Genomic DNA, 19,414 nt, shown 5'->3' with positions numbered 1-19,414 from the left:
AGGAGAGGGACGGAAGCTATACTGTTACACTGGCAAGACTAAAGTGCCTATAAGAACATCCAATAGTCAAAGGTATATGAAATACAAATCGTATAGAGAGAAATAGTCCTATACTTCCTATAATATCTACAACCCAAAACATCTTACCTGGGAATATTGAAGACTCATGTTAAAAGGAACCACCAGCTTTCATATGTTCTCATGTTCTGAGCAAGGAACTTAAACGTTAGCTTTTTTACATGGCACATATTGCACTTTTACTTTCTTCTCCAACACTTTGTTTTTGCGTTATTTAAACCAAATTCAACATGTTTCATTATTTATTTGAGGCTAAATAGATTTTATTGATGTATTATATTAAGTTAAAATAAGTGTTCATTCAGTATTGTTGTAATTCTCATTATTACAAATAAACAAAAAAGAAAAATTGGCTGATTAATCGGTATCGGCTTTTTTTTGGGTCCTCCAATAATCGGTATCGGCGTTGAAAAATCATAATCGGTCGACCTCTACTTTCCACCCGTTGAAAATGGCAGCTTTTGTAATTGACAAGCGCCAAAATTGGAAACCTGTAGCTGTACAGTAACATGCTACACATGACGTCAGAGCTCAGCTTTTCCAGTTCACAGGGCTGCAGGAGACAAGATGCCCCGTCCCCCCCCCAGTAATTGGGCTACTTTTACACATTTGTTGTCTGAGTGAGGATAATGCTGTAAATCAGGAGTCGATGTGTTCTGAAAGTTGAACCATTGAGGATTATAATGAATACCACTGATGTTATACAAGCAAACCACACATTCAACAGTCCAAATGTGCACTTCACATGTCCATATCTGAAAAGTCATGTCATTTACATTATCAACGTTTATGATCGTTATGTTTGATCCACAGTTACAGGATGACATGCGTTATACCCTGGGTTGTCCTAGACACAATGAGCCCGTTTGTCGTATTGTGAAGAAAATTTGCTGCAGAACACTCACTTAAATGCACTCATGAGTCCATTCTAAGTGCACCAAAATTACAACATCTGAAGTGCCTTTTGAAAGCCTAACACTAAGATCATATTTTATAACTTAGCTAGCCATGTTGGCAATAGAATCAGCTTTCAAATGATGCCCTCTGACCCGGATTGCGATTTATAAATGAAACGTTTTTGGATTGCGTATACAACAGTAATGTGTGATGGTTGGGACACGGGCTGTGTTCCAAACAAATAACTACAAGTGTGCTTGCTTCAGTTCCTCAATGGCAAAGCCAGGAGAGCTCAAAAAAGGACCTTATAGTTGAGGGCTCTTTCCTTCAACTATATCATAAAAGTGCATTGAAATGACTTAGGAACTGTGCAGTTTGGAGTGGTGTGTGGCCACTTGGAAACACCAGTCTGACCTCTCACTCAAACCCTTGTAATAGTTTAATATCTTACACCTACTCCAAAATGCCAATGAATATTCTTATTATGTTACTGAATGTATCCAGAGTATTTTCAGATTTTCGTTATTGAAAAAGGCTGTTAAGAATGTACAGTAAATGTAAAATGCACATTAAAACAACAGCGTAATGTTTGGATTCAGTCTTGTGAACTGTTGTGTCCTCACCTTTGGCTTAATCATTTCCCCATAATCTCCAAAGTGTTCTCTTTCAATTGCTAACATGGTCATGCAAATGCTTTTCATTGTTCTTCATTTCAATTTGGCCCTATCCATATAGGCCAATTTCCACGAGTGAAAGGGGTTGCTGTAGAAGTGTTCAGAAACATATTCTAATCTTATTTACAATAAAAGTGACTTCAAAATGACAACACATTACTTACCATTCATTTCTATTGGGCACAACATAATCTGAAACACAACCAAAACAAACTGCAAATGCATCCAACAAGTTTGCAGAGTCACAAGCTTGATGTCATCATTGCGTGCTAGGAATATGGGACCAAATACTTAACCTCGGATTAGTTTAACCTCTCTGGGCCAGTGGGACGTTTGCGTCCCACCCTAGTCAACAGCCAGTGGAATCGCATGGCGCGAAATACAAATACCTCAAAAATGCTATAACTTCAATTTCTCAAACATATGACTATTTTACACCATTTGAAAGATAAGACTCTGGTTAATCCAATCACGTTGTCCGATTTCAAAAAGGCTTTACAGCGAAAGCAAAACATTAGATTATGTCAGGACAGTACCCTGCCAAAAATAATCACATAGCCATTTTCAAAGCAAGCATATATGTCACAAAACACAAAACCACAGCTAAATGCAGCACTAACCTTTGATGATCTTCATCAGATGACACTCCTAGGACATTATGTTATACAATACATGCATGTTTTGTTCAATCAAGTTCATATTTATATAACAAAAAACAGCTTTTTACATTAGCATGTGATGTTCAGAACTAGCATACCCACCGAAAACTTCCAGTGAATTTACTAAATTAAACGTTGACAAAATACAAAAATTATTTTAAGAATTATAGATACAGAACTCCTTTATGCAAACGCTATGTCAGATTTTAAAATAGCTTTTCGGCGAAAGCTATATTCTGAGTACATAGCTCGGCCATCACAGGCTAGCTAATTTGACACCCACCAAGTTTGGGGCAACCTAAACTCAGAATTACTATTAGAAAAATTGGATAACCTTTGCTGTTCTTCGTCAGAATGCACTCCCAGGACTTCTACTTCAACAACAAATGTTGTTTTGGTTCCAAATAATCCATAGTTATATCCAAATACCTCCATTTTGTTTCGTGCGTTCAGGTCACTATCCGAAGGGTAACGCGCGAGCGCATTTCGTGACAAAAAAATTCTAAATATTCCATTACCGTACTTAGAAGCATGTCAAACGCTGTTTAAAATCAATTTTTATGCTATTTTTCTTGTAAAATAGTGATAATATTCCAACCGGACAACGTTGTATTCATTCAAAGACTGAAAGGAAAAAATGGAGTAGTCTCGTGAATGCGCATCTCAGTCTCACTGTCCCCAGGCAGGCCACTTACAAACTCTGCTGCTGTACTTTGCCCAGAGACAGGAGACACGTCATTCCGCTTTCTGAACGCTTTAGAGAGCCAATGGAAGCCTTAGAAAAGTGTCACGTAACAGCACAGATGCTGTAATGTCGATAGAGATGCAACAGAAGGACAACAAATTGTCAGACAGGGCACTTCCTGCATGGAATCTTCTCAGGTTTTGGCCTGCCATATGAGTTCTGTTATAGACACCAGACACCATTCAAAGTCTTAGAAACTTTAGTAGATTTGGATAGAAAACACTCTAATTATATGCATATTTTCGTTTCTGGGCAAGAGTAGTAACCAGTTTAAATCGGGTACGTTTTTTATCCGGCCGTGAAAATACTGCCCCCTAGCCCCAACAGGTTAATACACATAAGTGAATTTGTCCAAATACTTATGAACCTCCAAATAGGGGGACTAGATGCATAAAGTGCTAAACGGTAAAACATATGTACAGGATTATAATAACTATCACTATGTCTGTACCTTCAAGATCATTTCCATTTCCAGTAAAGTGAGTCAGCAGCGGTGGCGGCAGTGTCATAGCCACAGACAGGCCTGGACATACTGAAGGAATATCGTAATGACTTACCAGACGATTCTCATCGAACACCTCCAGCAACAGCCGATGCTTCCTGGGATGAACCTGAAAGAGAAAAGATCGACTTCAATAAATGTGTCCAAGAACATCAACAAATTAAATCAACAACAACCCCTACTTAATTTCCCCAACATGGTATAGTCCTAAGAACCCCAGTATCTGTCAATCACAACAAATCGTTTACCTTCATAATCGTTTACCATCGACCTGTTTACTATTGGTTACTAAGTTCAAATTGAATGTTTCTTTAGAATAGGGTGTACCCTCTAAACATCTCTGTTGTTGCCAACAATGCGTTGGTATGTGGAAACATGACATTTGACCTCATGCTGCTCAGAGCTCACATACCATGAAAACAGTTTGGCTATACAGCATAGCAATTCTGTCACAAACACCCACAGAGAGGTAGTGGAAACATCTCCTGAGCAATTTCCTAAGAGGTCTCACAACTAGGTGAAGATTCAAAGCAAACTGATTACAAAGTCAAAAGAAACTCCACATAGAAATAAGAACATCAACACCGGCGACATCGTCTAGACCAGTGGTTCCTAAACTTTTTATAGTCCTGTACCCCTTCAAACCTCTAGCTGCGTACCCCCTCTAGCACCAGGGTCAACGCACTCTCAAATGTTGTTTTTTGCCATCATTGTAAGCCTGCCACACATACAAACTATACGATACATTTATTAAACATAAGAATGAGTGAGTTTGTGTCACAACCCTGCTCGTGGGAAGTGACAGAGCTCTTATAGGACAAGGGCACAAATAATGATCAATAATTTTGCTCTTTATTTAACCATCTTAAATATAAAACCTTATTTGTTAATTGAAAATTGTGTATAACGCACCACAGGTTAATGAGAAGGGGGTGCTTGAAAGGATGCACATACCGTAATTTCCGGACTAGAAGCCGCAACTTTTTTCCCACGCTTTGAACCTCGCGGCTTAAACACTGACGCGGCTAATATATGGATTTATCCCGCTTTCAATTTTTTTTTACCCAAAAAAACACATTCTGTGACGTGCTCAGTTTTTTGCCGGCATGAAGCTTTCATTAGACCAATGAAATTGCCGAACGGGTTAAGGTCAAACAACTTTTTTTGTTTACTGTTTAGATTAAATCGAGTGCTCTCAAACTTCCCATCATTCTGGTTACGGTAGTCATTTTGTCACCCTCATCATGGCAAAGACACGGGGAGAAATGCATATCATGCAGCTTTCAAGTTGAAGGCGATTGATCTGGCTGTTGGAAAAGGAAATAGAGCTGATGCACGGGAGCTTGGTCTTAATGAGTCAATGATAAGACATTGGAAACAGCAGCGTGAGGAATTGACTCAATGCAAAAAGACAACTAAAGCTTACTGCTAATTTTGTATTTTTTGTTACAAGCCGTGTTTCGTTAAAGCCTATTTATTTTTGTTACAAGCCGTGTTTCGTTTAAGCCTGTGTAAAGTTCATTTGTTTCAATGTACCGGTAGGCACCTGCGGCTTATAGACATGTGCGGCTTATTTATGTTCAAAATAATATATATTTTTTTTTATTCAGTGGGTGTGGCTTATATTCAGGTGCGCTCAATAGTCCGGAAATTACGGTAACTCTGCAATGTTGGGTTGTATTGAAGAGAGTCTCAGTCAAATCATTTTCCACACACAGTCTGTGCCTGTATTTAGTTTTCATGCCAGTGAGGGCCGAGAATCCACTCTCACATAGGTACGTGGTTGTAAATGGCATTAGTGTCTTAACAGCATGATTTGCCAAGGCAGGATACTCTGAGCGCAGCCCAATCCAGAAATCTGGCAGTGGCTTCTGATTAAATTAAATTTTCACAGAACCGCTTGTTGCAATTTCAATGAGGCTCTCTCGTTCAGATAACGGTAAGTAGACTGGAGACAGGGCATGAAAGGGATAACGAATCCAGTTTGTGTCATCCGATTCAGGAAAGTACCTACGTAATTACGCACCCAACTCACTCAGGTGCATCGCTATATCACATTTGACATTGTCCGTAAACTTGAGTTCATTTGCAAACAAAAAATCCTACAATGGAAAGACCTGTGTGTTGTCCTTGTTAATGCAGACAGAGAAGAGCTCCAACTTCTTAATCATAGCCTCAATTTTGTCCCGCACATTGAATATAGTTGCGGAGTCTCTAATCCTAGATTCAGATCATTCAGACTAGAAAAAACATCACCCAGATAAACCAGTCGTATGATAAACTCGTCATCAGGCAAGCGGCCAGACAAGTGAAAATGATGGTCAGTAAAGAAAACTTTAAGCTCGTCTATCAATTTTTTAAAAAGTGTCAATACTTCGCCCCTTGATAACCAACCCACTTTTGTATGTTGTAAAAGCGTTACATGGTCGCTGCCCATATCATTGCATAGTGCAGAAAATAGTTCAGGGGCCTTGCTTTAACCAAGTTAACCATTTTCACTGTAGTGTCCAAAACGTCTTTCAAGCGGTCAGGCATTCCTTTGGCAGCAAGTGCCTCTCGGTGGATGCTCAGTGTACCCAAGTGGTGTCGGGAGCAACTGCTTGCACACGCGTTACCACTCCACTATGTTTCCCTGTCATGGCTTTTGCTCCATTAGTACAGATACCAACCCATCTTGACCACCAAAGTCCATTTGATGTCACAAGCTGTCCAGTACTTAAACAATATAATTTCCTGTTGTCCTGGTTTCTAGTGGTTTGCAGAAGAGGATGTCTTCCTTAATTGACCCGCCATAAACGTAACGGACATATACCAGGAGCTGTGCCAGGCCCACCACGTCTGTTGACTCATCCAGCTGTAACGCATAGAATACACTGGCTTGTATGCGAAGCAGTAATTGTTTCAAAACATCTCATGCCATGTCACTGATGTGTTGTGAAACAGTGTTGTTTGATGAAGGCATTGCCTCTATAGTTTTTATTGCCTTTTCCCCCAGCATTGTCCCAGCCATATCCACGGCAGCAGGAAGAATAAAATCCTCCACAATAGTATGGGGCTTGTCTGTCCTAGCCACTTGGTAGCTCACCATATAAGACGCAGTACTACCAGTAGAGCTGTTATGTGGGGCGGCAGGTAGCCTAGTGGTTAGAGCGTTGGACTAGTAACCGAAAGGTTGAAAGATCAAATCCCCGAGCTGACAAGGTAAAAATCTGACGTTCTGCCCCTGAACAAGGCAGTTAACCCACTGTTCCTAGGCCGTCATTGAAAATAAGAACATGTTTTTAACTGACTTGCCTAGTTTACAGTAGGAAGTGCTTGGGATGTTTTCGCAAGTAAAATATATTTTCTGGTCCTCCTTAGCCATTTTAAAAGAGTGAATACAAAGAAGCTCCATATGAAGTCTGGTCCACTGAGCAATGGCCTACCTTTCCCTTTGTCCTATTGTACCTATTGTCTAGACCAGGTATTTCCAAACAGGTGTACGTGCAATGCCGTCGGGGGTACGCAATGCCGTCGTTTAATTTTTTTTTAATTTTAAAATTTCTTCATTTTCAAACAGTCCATTTATATTTTCCAACGGGGCTATACATTTGGGTGAGGTTTATTTCCTCACCTGAGTAGCCTCGTTTCACTGCCAAAAATAAAATGAAACCATCCAGTGTTCAGCGAAATAACAACACCATGTCAAATACAGGTAGCCAATCACATTAACCGTTACTCTCTCACATGAATTCCACTAACTGTCCGTATGTAACCAAACGTAGCTGCTGCTCATTGCGTTTGCTCGAAAATTGATAAAAGGGAGAATTTTTTGTTGTTGTTGAAAAGTAGACATTTTATTTTACCTTTATTTAATAAGGTGAGTGTTTATGCATTGAGTCATGATTGAGTCATGACCAGATTTGAGTAAGAACGAGCCCAGCCATGTTTTGAGGGGTCTATAAAACATGAGTTGTCTATGCGGATAAACTCAGGCCAGCTTCAAGCTTCTGATTTCTACTTAAGAGATCTTCTGTTGAATCTGACAATTAATCTTGATGGTTGTACAGTCGTCTCAAATAAAACTGTGAAGGACCTCGGCGTTACTCTGGACCCTGATCTCTTTTGACGAACATGTCAAGACTGTTTCAAGGACAGCTTTTTTCCATCTACGTAACATTGCAAAAATCAGAAACTAGTGCTAAAAACGGCTGCTAGAATCTTGACTACAACCAAAAAAGGTTATCATATTACTCCAGTGCTAGCCTCTCTTCACTGGCTTCCTGTTAAGGCAAGGCCTGATTTCAAGGTTTTACAGCTAACCTACAAAGCACTACATGGGCTTGCTCCTACCTATCTTTACTATTTGGTCCTGCCGTACATACCTACACGTACGCTACGGTCACAAGACGCAGGCCTCCTTACTCTACCTAGAATTTCTAAGCAAACAGCTGAAGGCTGGGCATTCTCCTATAGAGCTCCATTTTTATGGAATGGTCTGCCTACCCATGTGAGAGACGCAGACTCGGTCTCAACCTTTAAGTCTTTACTGAAGACTCATCTCTTCAGTAGGTCCTATGTTTGAGTGTAGTCTGGCCCAGGAGTCTGAAGGTGAACAGAAAGGCACTGGAGCAACAAACCGCCCTTGCTGTCTCTGCCTGGCCGGTTCCCCTCTCTCCACTGGGATTCTCTGCCTCTAACCCTATTACAGGGGCTGAGTCACTGGCTTACTGGTGCTCTTCCATGCCGTCCCTAGGAGGGGTGCGTCACTTGAGTGGGTTGAGCCACTGACGTGATCTTCCTGTCCGGGATGGCGCCACCCCCCCTTGGGTTGTGCCGTGGCGGAGATCTTTGTGGGCTATACTCGGCCTTATCTCAGGATGGTAAATTGGTGGTTGAAGATATCCCTCTAGTGGTGTGGGGGCTATGCTTTGGCAAAGTGGGTGGGTTTATATCCTGCCTGTTTGGCCCTGTCCCGGGTTATCATCGGATGGGGCCACAGTGTCTCCCGACCCCTCCTGTCTCAGCCTCCAGTATGTATGCTGCAGTAGTTTATGTGTCGGGGGCCTAGGGTCAGTCTTATATCTGGATTATTTCTCCTGTCTTATCCGGTGTCCTGTGTGAATTTAAATATGCTCTCTCTAATTCTCTCTTTCTCGGAGGACCTGAGCCCTAGGACCATGCCTCAGGACTACCTGGCCTGATGACTCCTTGCTGTCCCCAGTCCACCTGGCCGTGCTGCAGCTCCAGTTTCAACTGTTCTGCCTGCGGCTATGGAAACCTGACCTGTTCACCGGACATGCTACCTGTCCCAGACCTGCTGTTTTCAACTATCTAGAGACAGCAGGAGCGGTAGAGATACTCTGAATGATCGGCTATGAAAAGCCAACTGACATTTACTCCTGAGGTGCTGACCTGTTGCACCCTCGACAACCACTGTGATTATTATTATTTGACCGTGCTGGTCATCTATGAACATTTGAACATCTTGGCCATGTTCTGTTATAATCTCCACTCGGCACAGCCAAAAGAGGACTGGCCACCCCTCATAGCCTGGTTCCTCTCTAGGTTTCATCCTAGGTTCTGGCCTTTCTAGAGAGTTTTTTCTAGCCGCCGTGCTTCTAGTCGTGGCCAAAAGTTTTGAGAATGACAAAAATATTAATTTCCACAAAGTCTGCTGCTTTAGTGTCTTTAGATATCTTTGTCAGATGTTACTATGGAATACTGAAGTATAATTACAAGCATTTCACAAGTGTCAAAGGCTTTTATTGACAATTAAATAAAGTTGATGCAAAGAGTCAATATTTGCAGTGTTGACCCTTCTTTTTCAAGACCTCTGCAATCCGCCCTGGCATGCTGTCAATTAACTTCTGGGCCACATCCCGACTGATGGCGGCCCATTCTTGCATAATCAATGCTTGGAGTTTGTCAGAATTTGTGGGGTTTTGTTTGTCCACCCGCCTCTTGAGGATTGACCACAAGTTCTCAATGGGATTAAGGTCTGGGGAGTTTCCTGGCCATGGACCCAAAATATCGATGTTTTGTTCCCCGAGCAACTTAGTTATCACTTTTGCCTTATGGCAAGGTGCTCCATCATGCTGGAGAAGGCATTGTTCATCACCAAACTGTTCCTGGATGGTTGGGAGAAGTTGCTCTCGGAGGATGTGTTGGTACCATTCTTTATTCATGGCTGTGTTCTTAAGCAAAATTGTGAGTGAGCCCATTCCCTTGGCTGAGAAGCAACCCCACAAATGAATGGTCTCAGGATGCTTTACTGTTGGCATGACACAGGACTGATGGTAGCACTCACCTTGTCTTCTCCGGACAAGCTTTTTTCTGGATGCCCCAAACAATCGGAAAGGGGATTCATCAGAGAAAATGACTTTACCCCAGTCCTCAGTAGTCCAATCCCTGTACCTTTTGCAGAATATCAGTCTGTCCCTGATGTTTTTCCTGGAGAGAAGTGGCTTCTTTGCTGCCCTTCTTGACACCAGGCCATCCTCCAAAAGTCTTCGCCTCACTGTGCATGCATATGCACTCACACCTGCCTGCTGCCATTCCTGAGCAAGCTCTGTACCGGTGGTGCCCCGATCCCGCAGCTGAATCAACTTTAGGAGACTCTCCTGGCGCTTGCTGGACTTTCTTGGGCACCCTGAAGCCATCTTCACAACAATTGAACCGCTCTCCTTGAAGTTCTTGATGATCCGACAAATGGTTGATTTAGGTGCAATCTTACTGGCAGCAATATCCTTGCCTGTGAAGCCCTTTTTGTGCAAAGCAATGATGACGGCACATGTTTCATTGCAGGTAACCATGGTTGACAGAGGAAGAACAATGATTCCAAGCACTACCCTCCTTTTGAAGCTTCCAGTCTGTTATTCGAACTCAATCAGCATGACAGACTGATCTCCAGCCTTGTCCTTGTCAACACTCACACCTGTGTTAACGAGAGAATCACTGACATGATGTCAGCTGGTCCTTTTGTGGCAGGGCTGAAATGCAGTGGAAATGTTTTTTGGGGGATTCAGTTCATTTGCATGGCAAAGAGGGACTTTGCAATTAATCTGATCATTCTTCATAACATTCTGGAGTATATGCAAATTGTCATCATACAAACTGAGGCAGCAGACTTTGTGAAAATTAATATTTGTGCCATTCTCAAAACTTTTGGCCACGACTGTACACCTGCATTGCTTGCTGTTTGGGGTTTTAGGCTGGGTTTCTGTACAGCACGTTGTGACATCAGCTGATGTAAGACGGGCTTTATAAATACATTTGATTGATTGATTGATATTTGGAGGAAGCACCAATAGCAGTCCTCAGCACCACAAATGGCTAGTGATCAATGTCAGCTGTCAAAGCTAAAATCAAGCTCAACTCACAAGCAAAGATAGCCAACCAGCCAGAATACAACAGGGCTAAGAAAGCACAAACAGGTCCTTGAAAACTAGTAGGTTTTGTACCAAACATGGCTACTATTTCAATCCATCGCTGACTGGACTAATGAAAGCTAATTGGATCCTCCATCTGCTGACACCCAGCTTTAATTACAAAACCCATCCCATTTAGCACAACTAACAATACAATTTTTATACAATCAAAACATAGGTGTATTTCCTCTCAATGCTTAAAACAGAGAGAATGATCTATAACTAAAATATGTCACAAAACCACCTGACAGAGCTGGGAAGGGGCGCACAGGGGCATTGTAACTAAAGCCACCTTCCCCAGGCATTTCATGACCACTGGAAAATGAAATGTGTTTCTGTTAAAATGGGCCCTCTTGCTAAGTGAAGCCATTACTGACACGGCCACGTTGGTAAGGTGGGCCAAATAGGCCGCAACTCCTGTAGAATATATGGGAGAGTGCGTTCGTCAAATATAACTTGTTTACTTTATGATATGATTAACTTCAAAAGAACAATCAAAAGATAAAGATAAGAGATAGGCTAGGGAATCAGGTGTTTAAAAATCTATTTTCACATTGGTTTGAACACGTTATTTTATCAAGAAGGTTCTATATAGAGTTCCAGGGAAGGTATAAACATAATAATATTCACAATAGGGACAAGTACTACAAAGTGCAGGGAGCTGTTAGTGTTACAACAGCTGTATACGTCTATGGTAATGATTTACTGTACCAAGAAACCATGATGGAGAAAAGCCCTGAATAGACTGTAGGAGATGGAGAAATCACAACTGGCATGGTGACGTGAATTTTTTTACATTTCAGATGACTGGGAGAGTGTTGAATCATTGTCCAGGGCAATGAGACATTGTGCAACACTGCCATCATTTCTAGACATGGCTAATGAGTGTCTAAGGCTTAAACATAGTGGATATTTTTGTGAATGTCTGCAACTATATATACACACACACAAAAGCTTCCTGCTCAATGTCCAGGGCCAGAGAAATGAAAACGTTTCAAATATCTCCCTCGGGCTACTGGCGAGATGGGCCAAGTCTCCTGCTATGTGGTACAACCAGATGCAGGTAGAAGTTACCCAGCTCTCTGCTTTTTCTCCACATGCAGAAAATGTGGTTTTCTCAATCAAGATTTCATTTTTGCAACCACAATAAGCTTAGAAAACCACCACCCAAAGAACCTACTCTTCTCAAAGTATTTTTGTTGAAATAACGAATTCAACCTCAGTCAGCAAAAGTTCCAGCTTTTGAATTGTGCCCTTGAACTTCAGGTCTCAAGGTACACTAACAATTCAAATTCATATCTGTGCTCCCATAGCTACTAAAAAAGGGTTGTGAATATTTATGTCTGCTCCTCCACCGTAGAGGATCAACCTAATGAAAAACAATCAGGACAGAAGGACCTTGCCATACGCAGCTCTCCACACAAAAACCTCAGAGCAAGGACTCACGTCAACACCAGCTGACTCACTGAGGCTCTGTTTCACACCCTCAGTTCAACATTTAATCAAGCTGTGTTTACATGCCCAAGATAGGAGCCAGGGGCAACAATACTCACAAGATGCTGTGTGGGTCTTACTGACCAATCACAATGCCCAACACAGTGGAGGACTTCCTGTTGGTGCTCATTATGTACAGACACCCGTAAAGATTGTTAAAAAAATAATAATAATTAAACACCCATGTCTGCAGACATGAACATAAAATGTTTTGCGTTCTGACTTTTAACTTGCTGTTTTTGAAATGTTAACCTCCCAGTGAGAATCTGGAGCAGCTTCAAACACTAATAGGGAACATTTTACTGAGCCATTAGGGCTAGGAAATAAGGCTCCAGTTAATTGCCCATACGACATTGAGGCATGCAGCAAAAAGAGATGAGATAAAGAGAGAGAAATAAAAAAAATAGAAAGGCTGAGTCTTAAATGTTCTCAGAGCCCTGGGTAAAACGGCAACTACACACACATTCACAAGAATTCACAATGCTCTTTTTACCATACATTTGACTTACCCTGAAAAAGAATTCCTCATTCCACTTCGGATCCAATGTCTGGAAATGACAATACATTTAAAATGTAAATAGGATACTTACAAAACAAACAAATGCTCTGTACTTATTCAGCTAGCGCAGCTACTCACCTTTTTAATTGTTTTAGTTTGAAGACTTGTTAGTTCTCCATTGACAGGGTCATAAAGGGACACTCTTGTATACGGATCACTGTGATAGAAAATGAAAAGACAACACTCAACTTGATGTCTATCTGTCCCTTGGTGTGCCCAAAGATCAAACGAGGGAACATCTCAGCATGTAACAGTTTTATCCCACAGGCCATATGGAGCACAAACCAATGTCATCAGAACCATAAATATTTGCACTGAAAAAACTACTGATCTTTTACAATGGACATGTGAAGAAAAAAACTGTTTATTCGGCAGCACTGACTTGAGGGGAAATGATGGTGGGCTATTTAGGGGAAAGGAGCCTGGAGATTCTGGAGCATCTACTGTATGCAAGGGCACAGAACTCCTGATTATAGCGCCATCTTAAGGTTGCACGGGACAGTTACATTACGGTCTACAGAGAGTTTAAGGGAAAAAATTACAATTTAAGGAACGCATGGAAGATGACATAAGCCTACTTGATATGAATAAGAATATCATATTTTGAAGTGGGTACACAAGGTGTCTTCAAGGCCGTCTTTCAACCCACTGCTATGGTGCTGAACTTTCCATTCAACAATGCAAAACAGGACCACAGCAACCATTTTCCGTCTGTGGAACAGCACATTTTGAAGATGATTTTGCAAGTCTCAGGTTTTTGCGCTCAAGTTTGATTGATAGTACTCAATAAGTATTAGGCAAATAAGTTTGTATTTCTAAATGCACAGCGCCTTCAACAACCATATAGTATAGTATGCACATGCACACCACTAGGTCCACAATGTTGACTAAATAAAAAAAGTTCCACACACATGGGTTCATTACCAAGTGTTTACAGTATAAACTGACAATCAGTTTGCTGTTTATAATGAAGTGGGTAGATGTGTAAAATGATTGGGGCAATAGACCTGCTTATAAACTCTAGATGTGTTTTGGGCAAAACAGCACATAGAACTGTAATAGATGATTTAGGAATCCAATAAGTTAGGAAGGGTCCACAGTCCACACTAAGGATCATGTAAAATCAGAATTTAATATTTTATGGTATAACATGGCCAAAAGCATGAGTTTCCTAAAAAGGGAGTGTACCAAAGATAGGACAACGTATTTTGGTAACATGAGACACCAGAATTATACAAAGATACTGAAGCAATCCTCGCTAATATGAGCCTGGTTACAATTCCAACCAAGAGGGTTAACCCTCTGGGTGCGATCTATAGGGTTTTTGCATTTCACACCAATGACCCGGGTTCGCTTCCCTGTATTGCTGTTCGTTAAATTGGTGTCAGAATTGGGATTGCATCAGAATGTAAGGCGGGACGTATGAGTGGTCAAAACACGGGGACGGGATTTTGTGTTCGGAGGGGGCAGTGAAGCCTTCCTCGCTAATATGAGGTTAACTTCTCTATCCCACCATTCGCTATAATACCATTAAAAAATAATCTCCTGAATTTGTTTAAGTGATACTGATAGATTGGATTATACATTTGAAGACATATTTTCCTCAAAATCAAGACTGACCTGGCTCCAAGGATATCTTTCTTGGCCAAACCAATTCCAGCTATGACTTTCACTCTCAGAATTCTAGCCTCATTCTGGAAAAAAAACACAATAAGGACATAAATCACATTATTAGCTGCTTACAATGCAAAGTGACTTTTTCCACATTTTGTTACGTTACAGCCTTATTCTAAAATATTAAATCGTTTTTTCCCCCCTCATCAATCTACACACACTACCCCATAATGTCAAAGCAAAAGCAGTTCTTTTGACATTTTTGCAAATGTATTAAAAATAAACTGAAATATCACATTTACATAAGTATTCAGACCCTTTACTCAGGACTTTGTTGAAGCATCACTGGCAGCGATTACAGACTCGAGTCTTCTTGGGTATGACGCTACAAGCTTGGCACACCTGTTTTTGGGGAGTTTCTCCCATTCTTCTCTTCAGATCCTCTCGAGCACTGCGAGGTTGGATGGAGAGCGTTGCTGCACCGCTATTTTCAGGTCTCTCCAGAGATGTTAGATCGGGTTTAAGTCCGGGCTCTGGTTGGGCCACTCAAGGACATTCAGAGACTTATCCTGAAGCCACTCCTGCGACGTCTTGGCTGTGTGCTTAGGGTCGTTGTCCTGTTGGAAGGTGAACCTTTGCCCCAGTCTGAGGTCCTGAGCAGGTTTTCAAGTATCACTGTACTTTGCTCTGTTCATCTTTCCCTCGATCCTGACTAGTCTCCAAGTCCCTGCCGCTGAAAAACATCCCCACAGCATGCTGTCACCACCGTGCTTCACCGTAGGGATGGTGCCAGGTTCTCCAGACGTGACCCTTGGCATTTAGGCCAAACAGTTCAATCTTGGTTTCATCAGACCAGAGAATCTTGTTTCTCATAGTCAGATTCCTTTAGGTGCCATTTGGCAAACTATCATGTGCCTTTTACTGAGGAGTGGCTTCCGTCTGGCCACTACCATAAAGGCCTGATTTGTGGAGTGCTGCAGAGATGGTTGTCCTTCTGGAAGGTTCTCCCATCTCCACAGAGGAACTCTGGAGCTCTTGCAGAGTGACCATCGGGTTCTTGGTCACCTCCCTGACCAAGGCCCTTCTCCCCCGATTGCTCAGTTTGGCAGGGCGGCTAGCTCTAGGACAAGTCTTGATGATTCCAAACTTCTTCCATTTAAGAATGATGGTGGCCACGGTGTTCTTGGGGACCTTCAATGCTGCAGACATTTTTTGGTACCCTTCCCCAGATCTGTGCCGCGACACATTGCTGACTCTGAGCGCTACCGAAAAAAAATACGACCTCAAAGGGTCTGAATACTTATGTAAATAAGGTTTCTGTTTTTTATTTTAATATATTTGCAAAAAAATTCTAATAACCTGTTTTTGCTTTGTCATTATGGGGTATTGTATGTAGATTGCTGAGTTTACATTTTTTGGAATCCATTTTAGAATAAGGCAAAGTAACAAAATGTGGAAAAAGTCAAGAGGTCTGAATACTTCCCAAATGCAACACTGTAGATATCAGGTTAATGATGTTAGCTACATAAATGTCACTTACTGTAAATGACTCACAGGTATATAAAGTGTGGTTTTCCACGTGGATACTTATTTGATCTCAAACATTCAAGATCAATTTAGGCCACATTAATGATGTGATAACTCACATTACTCCTTTGGGCAATGCTCTCCGAGTTTATAGCCAACTGACATAGTTAGTTGATAATTCAATTAATGTATTATCTATAGGTTGTCAAAAAAATTGTGTTAGCTAGCTAATTGATCAACAGTAGGCCTATACAACGATGACAGCTACCAGATAGCTGATGACATACTCAGTAACTGTCAATTGTTACACATGCTAACTAATGTTAGGTAGCTAGCTGGCTAACGTTGCTTCGATAAAATAGATATTGGTATGTTAGGACTTGACTGTCCAACTCTGACAGCTTGGTTGACAATACCCAAAGAAATATAATGACAATTTAGCTAAACACTTGGATATAACGGAATGTATCTGCCCACGTAGCCAGTTAGTTAATTAGCTAGCGTTAGCTAAATATTTACCTCATCAGTCTGAAGTCCGCGGACCTCGGGAAGTGCGGCCATACTCATATCCTCAGCCCCGTAGTTGTCCTGTAGCTCGATTAAAATAAAATGTACAGAATGATAACGCTGTAAGTGCTCTTCCACCAATTCACCTTTCACCAACTAATGAACTGTACCAAACACAATTCTAGTTAAAATGTTAAAATGTGTCGTGCGTCGTTCTCCACCAACAGGATCCTGACTCCTTTGCTACCACTCCTCCACCCCTACGTAGTAATTTCACGAGAACGTGATGTACAATTCTTTTAAAAGTTGACACAAAACAGCTATCACATAACATCCGGTGGTTAGTGCAAATGGTTGTAATTAATAGTTTTGCATCTTCACTTCCATTGCAGACCAGGACAAATAATGTACCCATTTCAAATATTGTAATGTTGCATAATTTTACAAACCACTGAGACTAGCCCAATATGGACAAAAGGAGCCTAACTTTACTCCTTATAGTCCAAGGACCTTACATGTTCTGTTCAGAGCCGAACTGGCTCTGGCAGAAAAACAGCCAAATACTCCATCTAAACAGGAGTTGATTGTCAATTGCGGTACAGTTCTATAAACATAAAGCTCTCTTTCATATCACATCCAAATAATTTCACAAATCCAAAATAAACACTTACTGTACACCGTTAACAGTTACAGCCAACAGCATTTTTTGTGACAACACCTTTGTTGCGTCCATCTTCCGTTTACACACAGGTGTTCTGAGACACAGATAGCTAAGTAGAATAAAGTATGCCCCTCTGTCTTCCACCTTTTTAGAATGGCGCTGGAGGGAAGAGCAGCCGTTTACACGGCTCCTGACCAATTGGGCTTTTTTGAGCTGATCTTAACTTTTTTTGTACATAATGTTTCCGCCATCGTTTTCTATGACCGAAAAAAGCTTTCGGACATCAGAACAGCGATCACTAACCTCGATTTGGATGAGGATTTCCACTTCAAAGAGTTGGCAGCGAAGAACATAATGCTCTTTCGGACCAGGCCCAAGTCCCTGACACTCGAAAAAGGAAAAGGCGGCATTATAGAGGCTGGATTGCGGGATACGATGAGACTACGTCAGCGAGTGGATAAACCGCCTCTACACTTCATTCTATTGTCGAACATGCAATCACTGGAGAATAAACTGGACGATCCCTGTTTGATACTACCCTATCAACGTGATCTGAAGAACTGTAATGTCCTGTTTCTCTGAGTCATGACTGAACAAGGACAATATAACTGGAGCTGGTTTTTCTAGTGTGTGATCTCTAATATTAAGGAAGTCTCAATGTTCTACTCGCCATGAATACCTCATGATAAGCTGTAGACCATACTATTTACAAAGAGAGTTTTCTATATTTTTCGTAGCTGTCTATTTACCACCAAACTCATGCTGGTGCTAAGACTGCAATCAATGAGCTGTATAGGGCCATAAGCCAACAAGAAAATGCTCACCCAGAGGCGGTGCTAGTGGCCGGTGATTTTAATGCAGGAAAACTAAAATCCATTTGTTCTCATTTCTACCAGCATGTCACCTGTGCAACTAAAGGCGAAAACAACTCGAGATCACCTTTACTCCATACAAAGCTCTCCCTCGCCCTCCATTTGGCAAATCTGACCATAACTCAATCCTCCTAATTCCTGCTTACAAGCAAAAAAAATAAAAAAATAACAGTAAGTACCAGTGACGCACTCAATACAGAAGTGGTACTACAGGGCTGTTTTTCTAGCACAGACTGTAATATGTTCCGGGATTCATCCGATGGCATTGAGAAGTTTACCACATCAGTCCCTGGCTTCATTAAGTGCACCAACAACGTCGTCCCCACAATGACCGTACGTACATATCCCAACCAGGAGCCATGGATTCCAGGCAACATCTGCACTGAGCTAAAGCTGCTGCTTTCAAGGAGCAGGACACTATTCCGGACGCTTTTAAGAAATCCTGCTACACCCTCCAACAAACCACCAAACAGGTAACCCGTCAATACAGGACTAAGATCGAATCCTACCACACCAGCTCTGAGGCTCGTCAGATGTGGTAGGGCTTGCAAACTATCATGGATTACAAAGTGAAACCCAGTCACGAGATGCCCATTGACACAGGCCTATCAGATGAACTAAATGCCTTTTATGCTCGCTTCGAGGCAAGTAACACTGAACCAAGCCCAATATTGGACTAAAGGAGCCTAACGTTACTCCTTAGTCCAAGGACCTGTGCTGTTTAAAGGGCGTATTGTCTGTGTTGTAACTTTGTGTTACAGAGTTAATGTTTAAGTTAATTCATTGAGCTGTATCTAAAGATATTTTCTTTACAGTTTTTTGAGAACTACATACATATTTTGTTGTATTGGTTAGTATTGAATTACGCTTTTGACTGCAAGTTCCAGAATGCCTTGCGACAGGAGAGAGAGATCGCGCCAGTTATGTCAAGTGACAAGTGATTATCCTGACTTTTCGCTAGCAACTTACTTTTATTGTTTTGTAGAATCTAAAGTTGTTAAATGTAACGTGAACCAATATTATTACTAAAAGAAGCTTTTATTTCAAACCCGACGTCCCGAGTCATTACTTTGAAGATAGTTATTCTATATTTTGGTGCCGAAACCCGGGAAAAGTATGAGCTGCGACGAAGATTGTAGGGATGAAGCCGCTGAAATGGCTGAGGAGGAACGTCGGCATGAAGCAGAAAGAATGAGACGAAAGCGGGGTACCATTC

At 41.5% G+C, this 19,414-nt stretch overlaps 1 protein-coding gene across 1 annotated transcript in view; it reads right to left on the bottom strand.

Annotated features, from left to right (window-relative positions):
* Nucleotides 1-16,955, bottom strand: part of LOC106562216 (E3 ubiquitin-protein ligase NEDD4) — a 52,818-nt gene extending 35,863 nt beyond the window's left edge. Inside the window, exons 1-5 of the mRNA XM_014126943.3 lie at nucleotides 16,678-16,955; nucleotides 14,638-14,711; nucleotides 13,096-13,174; nucleotides 12,968-13,006; nucleotides 3,611-3,664 (exon numbers count right to left, since the gene is read on the bottom strand). Of these exons, the coding sequence (XP_013982418.1) occupies nucleotides 3,611-3,664; nucleotides 12,968-13,006; nucleotides 13,096-13,174; nucleotides 14,638-14,711; nucleotides 16,678-16,725 (294 nt within the window). The 5' untranslated portion in view covers nucleotides 16,726-16,955. The remainder of the gene's footprint in view (nucleotides 1-3,610; nucleotides 3,665-12,967; nucleotides 13,007-13,095; nucleotides 13,175-14,637; nucleotides 14,712-16,677) is intronic.
* Between the last annotated feature and the right edge of the window lie 2,459 nt (nucleotides 16,956-19,414).

The sequence above is a fragment of the Salmo salar genome, chromosome 11 (assembly GCF_965601325.2).
Source record: "Salmo salar chromosome 11, fSalSal1, whole genome shotgun sequence".
Lineage (NCBI taxonomy): Eukaryota > Metazoa > Chordata > Actinopteri > Salmoniformes > Salmonidae > Salmo > Salmo salar.
The sequence above is the reverse complement of the archived record's forward strand: the minus strand, read 5'-3'. Positions and strand labels throughout refer to the sequence as shown.